This window comes from Brachycentrus maculatus, unplaced genomic scaffold (genome assembly GCF_059751285.1).
Source record: "Brachycentrus maculatus isolate JH-2025_06_01 unplaced genomic scaffold, ASM5975128v1 h1tg000744l, whole genome shotgun sequence".
Classification (NCBI taxonomy): domain Eukaryota; kingdom Metazoa; phylum Arthropoda; class Insecta; order Trichoptera; family Brachycentridae; genus Brachycentrus; species Brachycentrus maculatus.
Window position 1 is genome coordinate 64,198 of NW_028281475.1, and position 9,419 is coordinate 73,616.

Sequence of the window (9,419 nt, forward strand, 5' to 3'; positions counted from 1 at the left end):
AACTTTAAAGCCTGAATGAAGTCTATGGTTATAGGCACTTATTACAAAGTCACGATTAAATATTCACATATAAATATTATCATCAAACAATTTTTTTTACCTTTATATATATATTTATTTATATATATATATATATTATATATATATATATATATATATATATATATATATATATATATATATATATATATATATATATATATATATAAATAAATATATTAATATATATATATATATATGTATATATATATATATATAAATAAATATATTAATATATATATATATATATATATATATATATATATATATATATATATATATATATATATATATATATATATATATATATATATATATATATATATATATATATATATGATTATATATATAATATATATATATATGATTTATTCAACATAACAGATAAATTTCATTAAACTTTAAAGCCTGAATGAAGTCTATGGTTATAGGCACTTATTACAAAGTCACGATTAAATATTCACATATAAATATTATCATCAAACAATTTTTTTTACCTTTTTACTGAGAACATTATTTTAACCAAATTTTATCAAATTTTCTTTAAGAAAGTACCATCTTCATATTTAAGAGTTTTCTTCGAAGTAAATGTGAACAAAGTAAAAAAAATCTTTTTTATCGCAGAGTGATTTATTTGTTTTGCTTTTGTTGAGTTGGATTTTTTACTCGGTGTCTTATATTTTGTATGGCGATGGTGTTGTTACTTTTTGGTCGCAGTTCGCCCACTTGTAGGCCCAACAATGTTCCGAAATGGCTCTCATCGATTTGTTAAGAGACGCATGCGCCAAAGACCATTTTCATATTCTTGTATGGACGATCTGAGGCTTTATTCCGATCTGCCTTCTGTCAACTAGAAACGTGAGTAAAATTTGTATTATTTTGTTTAGTACTTAAACAATCAAACAAATACTTTTACAACAATAAAACTTTAAATTTTACTATGAAAAATAACGATTTTCATTGCGAGCTTTCAGCACTTTGAATGGGGCTGAGTTTTCATTCATTTATATAACATCTACTATAACATATGAAAAATTTCCTTTTATTTTTTACTATAAAAGCTCTCGATTTAGAATCTCAATATAATATATTGTTCGAGCTTTTCAACGTATTAAATACTAAATATATATTTAGTTTGTATCGTGAATTAAACACCCCTTATGAGTCACCATATGTTAACGAAACACAATTTTCACCTTCATTTATAATGAGTTTTCAATATTTAAACACACATTTTAAAAAAGAAATATTTATAAGTGAATAAATCACCTTTAAATACCTGATATAACGTTTTTTAAACAAACAGATTGTGTTAATATAACCTCAAAGTTTCATGTACCAGCTAGAATTGAATTTACACACATTTGGTTTTTTAAAAAAAAACAGTTTGTATTAACAAAAAAACATCAGATATTGAATCACATCATAGAGAAAAAGTAACAATTCGTTGTAAAAGTAAGTAAATAATATTTTTTTAAATATTTTAATATGTAAATTTTTACTTTTATTTGGTAAAAACCAGTATTTATTCAAATGTATTCATGCAAGTGTTTCGATGTATTCTTTATCATTATCAAACACCATATGTGTAACATATGGTTTATCTAAATTTTGGAGTTTTGCCCTTGAGACATTGAAGGATGGAGAATAGGGTGTAAAACATATTCTTATTTTATATCAGTGTGTACACACACAATAAACAAAGGCTTTGATCGTTTTCAGATAGTAAATTGTCGATTTATTTTAATATGATTTCGCGATGCCCCTTTAATTTAGTAAACACATCGCTAAGACTATCATTCAGAGAAGAATTCAACTCACTTATTTACTTACTTCCTTCTTCCTGTGTCCAGTATTGAACAAATGACTCCCTCTTGGACTTCCACAGTTGTCTGTTGGACGCGACTCTCTTCCAGTGCAGGCCCGACACTTCACTAATGTCATCGAACCATCTTGTCTGTAGCCTACTTTCTGCATTTAGCTTTAGGCCTCCAGCCAAGGATCTTTTTTTCCATCTATCCTCAGACATATGTCCCACATGACCTGCCCAGTTCCACTTTTGTTTCGCGATTCTTTGAGCCACATCTGTCCTTGGTCTTTTCCCTCATCCACATTCGGTCGCTAAAGGATATGTTTAGAATCCTTGTCTCCATTGCTATTTGTGTTACTCGGAGTTTATATATGATTCGTTTTATTAGAGTACATGTAGCTCACTCCTTTAATTATAAAAAAAAACTTGATTTTTCAGGAGAACGTTTTTAGAGTTTAAAAATATAACACAATGTATCAAAAATAAATATCAAGCCACTTATTGAACTTTTTACTGTGCAACAAATCTTTTTAGGTAAAACCTGAAGGTTTTTTCTCCATTTGAAAAATATTTAGTTTATTTAAAAAAATAATTAAAAAATGCATTTTCTTCAAAATGCAAAAACTACACTTTCTGCCCTGTAGCGGGTAAATATTACATAAATTAAAAATATGCCGCTTTGCTGGGATAAAGTACATTTTCTGGGCATTGTTGAAAGGAGTGAGCGACATGTACTCGTACATATTTACATATACATATGGACATTCAAAATATGCAATGTTGATTAATTAGTGACTGACAATGATCGCGTGTTTGTTCCTTGCCTCCAAAGAAATGTATCCATCCATCAAAATACAATTTATAAATGTAATTCAAGTTTCATTTATAAATTTGGCAGTTAAATTTATTATTTCGGCAATAGGCAGTCGCTGTGGCCTAGTTGGGTAGACGCTCGACTGCGAAACTGGCGTCGCGGGTTCGATTCCCGCCAATTGGAAAATGAATTCAAGAAAGATTTATTTTCAATTGGTCTAGGTGTTTGTGATGTATTTTTCACATTTACCTTCCCTATCCTTACTATCCTACCTGCAGTTAAAATAGACGCTTTGCGGGTTATTCCTTAAAAGAATAGAAAAAAATGAAAAAATATGTTACCACTATATATTTTTTTTAAATAAACTTTACTTGGTAAACACTGCTATTTCTAAAAGTCTATTGTGACTGTCATTATATAATATAATTATATTTACGGAGTTTGATAACGAAGCTAAATGCATCGAAACACCTGTATAAAAAATGAAAGTGGTTTTTTCAGGCAAAATAATTAAATGAAAATGAAAGATTAAAACCATAATTTTTAAAAGCCTTTTCTTGATAATTAAACGCATGTATTATATATGGTTCACATTACATAGGTAACACAAATACAAAAAACTTTTTTTTATCTCTCTGTGGTTCAGGATGTGGTTATATAGTTCAACCAACTATTAAAACTTCACTAATGTAGGTGCAATATATATATTTTTTTAAATGCTAACTGTTTTCATTTACTATCGCGGTATCCATACACGACGGTCGAGATTTTTGTTATAATTTAAAATGTTATGTTATATTACGTAAATATAAACAGTGAGTTCTAGCGATATAAATATAAATTCATATAAAATTATTAATACTTAATATGACAGAAAAAATAATAAAAGTAATGCAAAATACGCAAATGTACATAGTGTTATATAAACAGTTTATAAAAATGACAAAAATAAAAAAAAATTGACATCTCAACAAAGATAAAAAGTATAACATACATATTTGTATGAAAAGACTTCTTTTTTAACCTAAACTTGCTTTGTTTTTTCAAAGTGATAAGCTTTGTTTGATAACTCTAAATCAGGGCATCGTCGTTTTTATTTGAATAAAAAATTACATTCTCAAAAAATATTTTTGTATCCCTTCCACGATTGTTAAATCAATCACATATTTCATAAATCTGTTAGAATACCGAAAATATTCATGAAATTACAACTTTTGACATTCAAACAACTACTGTTCTCGAAACTAGTCGTGTTTACAAAAATAAACATAGTAAAGTGGTCTTCAATAAGTTTACAACTTTTGTTTTTAAATACTTACTACGTTTTTACCGCTTTTTTGTTTATTTGTTGACTGTGCGTTTAATTTTACAGACTCCTTAAAATCAGGGTTTGATTTTGATATTTAAAATACAGGTGTTAAGTTTTTTTGTAGGTGCGGTAAAATGGCAGGTGCGCGCAGGCAGGTGTTAGCGCGAGTTGTGGCGGGCCTCTGTCTTCGCTTCGGTAGAACGAGACCTTTGGATGACGACCCCTTGGATACTCAACTGAACAGATGCCTCTCTACCTTCGATATCACGCTCCTTGGTAACAAAAATCCCTTTTATAATCAAACAGCAAATATTATAATTTGAACCAATTTAGAAACCTTGTTCTTGAATCAATAGAACTTCACTAGAGACATCTATTGGTGAGATGTAAAGAAGCTTTTTACTAAGCAGAAACTCTTATATTTGTATGTGAGGTCCGAATCCTGGATTATAATCACACACATGAGAAACGCCAGAAAATACAATTTTCATTTTTATTATTAAGCTTATAATTTGACCAGATAATTTATTTACAACATTTCGAGTGTGTCTAAATACTTGTTCACAAAATCTGGATTATCTCCAATTACAGGAGTTATTTTCATATTATTTTTTGACGTCTCATCAAATATGAAGAAGAATATCACTAATAATAATAATATTCTTTACATCTCACCAATAGATGTCTCTAGTGAAGTTCTAGTGATTCAAGAACAAGGTTTCTAAATTGGTTCATATATACAGAACTTCCAAGAATTTGAGTAATGTGGTTGTCAATAATGGGTAGAATTGGTGAATGTTACACGTGTGCAAAGTGATCACTTAAACCAGCCTATGACGGTCGTCAGCTCCGTAAATGCCCAGACTTCCATATTCTTCTTCATCTTTGATGAGATGTCAAAAAATAATATGAAAATAACTCCTGTAATTGGAGATAATCCAGATTTTGTGAACAAGTATTTGGACACTCTCAAAATATTGTAAATAAATTATCTGGTCAAATTATAAGCTTAATAATAAAAATGAAAATGGTATTTTCTGGCGTTTCTCATGTGTGTGATTATAATCCAGGATTCGGACCTCACATACTAATATAAGAGTTTCTGCTTAATAAAAAGCTTCTTTACATCTCACCAATTATAATTTGTTATTATGAGTTTCATGAAATAAATAAACAAAACTGGAGCGTCTCTTAGATATAGAATTAAGAGTTGACGCATTCGCCTGGGTGTGACTAACATCAATAGTAAGGTAGAAGAAAGGCAATTGAGATGGTATAGGCACATAGGACGTAGAGAACCTGAACATATTGTAAACCAGGCGATCGCTATGGATCTTCCTCGAAATACATCTATAAGAAGACCAAATTAATCATGGATGCTACAGATAGGTAACATGATTCGAAGGCATGAACTAGGTGACGTCGCTGTTCCATAAACACCGTAATCGCCGTAATTGACGTATGTTACAACATAAACACTTTATTTTGGATAATTCAAACCCTTTTCCACACCCCAATGGTGCATAGGGCACTGCATTATATAAACACAGTGTTATCTTGATCGTTAACACACGAAAGGTGATCAGCCCTCCGCCTTAACAGGTACCAGTCCAGGGTAATATTGAATAAATATTAAAGTGAAAAAATCGGTTATATTTATTTGACACCCCCTGAGAATCGAACCCGGGACCTCCAGAAGGGTAGCCGACCATTACACTACGGAGGCGGAAAAAATTATTTTGGATAAACTCATTATAAATAAAAGAAATATTTATAACCGATTTGAACATATTATAAATAAGTATTGAGAAGAAAAATTAATTCAGTCGCTAGTCACCATTCATTTCTCATCTTTGTTATAAATTCCAGCTCTTTATTGCATTTAAAATTTAGTATTTATTTACTTTTTTCTCGTGATTTTCAGGAATCGGTCATATGGTGGGAGCTGGAATCTACGTGCTGACTGGAACGGTTGCTAGGGAGTTGGCGGGAGGAGCTACAGTCCTCAGCTTTATGCTGGCGGGTCTAGCTTCTTTGCTAGCTGCTCTGTGCTATGCTGAGTTCGGAACAAGGGTTCCAAGAGCTGGCAGTGCCTATCTCTATACTTATGTCAGCATAGGGGAGTTTTGGGCGTTCGTCATCGGATGGAATATCATTTTAGAGCACATGATAGGTAATTTATTTTCAAATATTACTTACAAAATATTTACGTCAAAAACGATTTTAAGAATATTTGAGATAATTGAAGATTTTTTTTTATTTGTTAATGCCTAACTGGTTATTAATAGCTAGTCTTAGTCTAAGACTAGTGTGTGGAAAGCAAACATGTCATTGGCAAAATAAAATGATTGTACATATAGTGAAAGCCGTGAAATGCTGTGTGTGAAAAATCGATGTATGAATAAATACATCAGAAATGGAAAACTGTGTACCATTCACCATTCTATCCATTAATAGTGAAATTGTCAATCATAGGTAGAATAGTGAATAGTACACGTATATAAAGTGATCATTTGAATCAGCCTATGACAGGTAGAATTGGAAAAAAGAGCAGGGGAAGACCGAGAAAAACATGGCATGATTAGGTATGCCAAATACTTGAAAGTGGTCAGGTTAGGAGTCGTAATAATCGGCGGGTATGTATGAGGAGATGCATGAACGTGGAAGAGGCGAATAATGTTTGCAAAGACAGAGTGATGTGGCGTTCTTTTCTCTCTGCCTACCCCTGCGGCGAAGCGGCGTGATGGTAACTTAGTTAGCTTTTATAACTTGTAGTAATTCCTATAAATATCCAGACTTCCGTATTCTTCTTCATCTATATTGAGATGTGAAAATTTAAAAATCTACAGTTTTAATAATTGATTTGTATGGATGATAAGTTTTAACTAAAAAAAATCACAAAATTATTTTCCATTCTTCTTCATCTATATTGAGATGTCAAAATATAGAAATCTATAGTTTTAATAATTGATTTGTGTGCATGATAAGTTTTAACTAAAAAAATCACAAAATTATTTTCATCTTTCTTTCTTTCTTCTAGGTACTGCATCGGTCGCCCGAGCTTGGAGCGGTTACTTGGACTCGATGGTCGGAGGAATGGTCAGCAACGCCACAGTTTATTTCACCGGAGAACTTCACGAGCAACTGCTGGGCAGATACCCCGACCTTCTGGCGTTTTCCATCTGCCTCGCCTTCAGCGTAGTACTGGCAATCGGTGTCAAAACTTCCGCTTACATCAACAATGCCCTCACTGTCCTCAATTTGATTGTGATAATTTCTGTCATCGGTGTAGGTTTCAGCTACGCTGATACCGAAAACTGGTCAGCAAGCAAGGGAGGCTTCATGCCGTTTGGATTTTCTGGGGTTTTGGCTGGTGCTGCGACGTGCTTTTACGCGTTCGTTGGTTTCGACAGCATCTCTTCATCTAGCGAGGAAGCCAGGGATCCCACTTATGCAATCCCAATTGCCACAATAGTCTCGATGTCTGTTGTTGGTATTCTGTATATGTTGGTATCCTCCGCACTCACTTTGATGGTTCCATACTACAAGATAAGTGCCGATGCGGCTTTACCTGAAGCTTTTGGCGCTCTGAATATCAGCTGGGCGAAATATGCTGTGGCAATTGGTGCATTGTGCGGGATGACGACTTCCCTTCTTGGTTCTCTCTTTTCACTTCCTCGATGTCTCTACGCCATGGCTCAAGACGGTCTCATCTTTAGTTTCCTTGGAAGTATCAACACCAAGACACAAATGCCTCTTGCCAACCTCATGTTTTCTGGCATTTCGACGGCTCTGATTGCTCTGTTCTTCGATTTGGAGACTTTGGTTGAGTTCATGTCCATTGGAACGCTGCTGGCCTACACTATCGTGAGTGCGGCAGTTATTATCTTGAGATACAGGCCTGCTACGGCTGCTGAACTGAGAGCTTTGGGTCTTGGAGGGATGGACTTGTCTCCCGATAGCTCAAATGCAGGAACACCCGTGACCGATGCTGGTTCTATCTCATCTGAGGTAATTATAATTTCAATTATATTTAATAATTTTTATCACGTACTACAGTCTTTCGACTACTATTGAGCACTGTAAAAAATGTTATTTATTGATTTGACAAATAACTTTGTAAAAAAAAACAACACGATGATCAAAAAAATCACACATGTTTAAACATGCGTGATTTTATTTTAACATGTGTGGTCTTAATACCACTCTCGAGTTTATTAATGTAAATTAAAGCTAGTTTAGAAAACAACATATTTATGTTCTCATCATTAGATGTAAAATAACTGTAAGGAAACTATCGTTTTCATTGATATAATAAAATAACAACTACATACATAGTTTTTTCTACAAATATTTTATTTGACTAATGACCGGGTCTCACCGTTACCTACATTATCAGACAGGGTTTCCATTAATAATAAACTCAAAAGTGGTCTTTTCCAAGTGATTTTGTATTTTTATACTACAACTGCCTAAACAGCATATTTCAAATAAGGAGAACGTTACTAGTACATGCAATCTCAGCCAAAGACCATTTTGTCTCAAAACGCTTATTTTTTTGACTTGGTAAATTATTTTTTGACAAATTTTCTATTGGGTCATAATACGGTAGGTACCTATGTATAAATAAAATATTTTGAAGACTTGGAAGGCAAGAATGGAATAAAAATACGTAGTTCTGTAGACCACCTCCGTGGTGTAATGGTTAGCTTGTTTAGCTGCCGTGCTGGAGGTACCGGGTTCGATTCCCAGGGGGGGGTGAAAATAAGTATTAGGTATTTAACACCCTAATATTTATTTAAAATTACCCTGGACTGGTCACTGAAGCGCAGAAGTGATCACCTTGCCTTCGTCTGTTAACGATCAAGATAACACTGCGTCAATACGATGCAGTGCCCTATGCACCATTGGGTGCGCATAAGGGTTAGAATGAGTTCTGTAGACAAAAATAGAGAGAGCTTTAAAAGGAAGAGACTTTCTTTTCTAGGTGTACGAGGTGATGATGGCGGGTCGCCTCCGCAGCCCGCACGGGTGGCTGCGCCCTCTGGTGGGTCGCCTGGCGCCCGGGACTGCGGTCACGTGGTCCGTGGCCGCCTTCGGGGTGCTGGCCGCCGCGCTGTGCGCGCACACCAGGGTGGCAGACGTCCCCGACTCGGCCGCACTGCTGCTCGCGCCCGCTGTGCTGGTGCTGCTCATGGCTGGATGTGAGATATTTTATTCATATTTATTCTCAACATTTTGAATGTGTCCAAATACTTGTTCAAAATCTGAATTATCTCCAAATATAGGAGTAATTTTCCATGTCATTTTGTTGACATCTCAAAATATTAATAAAAGAGTTTCTGCTCAGCAAAAAGCTTCTTTTCGTCTCACCAATACATGTCTCCAGTGAAGTTCTAGTAATTCAATAACAATGTTTCGAAATTGGTTCATATATATAGAACTTC

The 9,419-nt window shown here is 33.6% G+C and overlaps 1 protein-coding gene across 1 annotated transcript; it reads left to right on the forward strand.

Annotated features, from left to right (window-relative positions):
• Nucleotides 1–873: 873 nt before the first annotated feature.
• Nucleotides 874–9,176, forward strand: LOC148300360 (cationic amino acid transporter 4; the record flags this gene model as incomplete). Its single annotated transcript, XM_088274901.1, has 5 exons — nt 874–897; nt 4,097–4,248; nt 5,897–6,145; nt 7,013–7,983; nt 8,960–9,176. Coding segments are annotated over exons 2-5 (1,579 nt in total), but the record flags the coding sequence as incomplete, so codon positions are not given.
• Between the last annotated feature and the right edge of the window lie 243 nt (nt 9,177–9,419).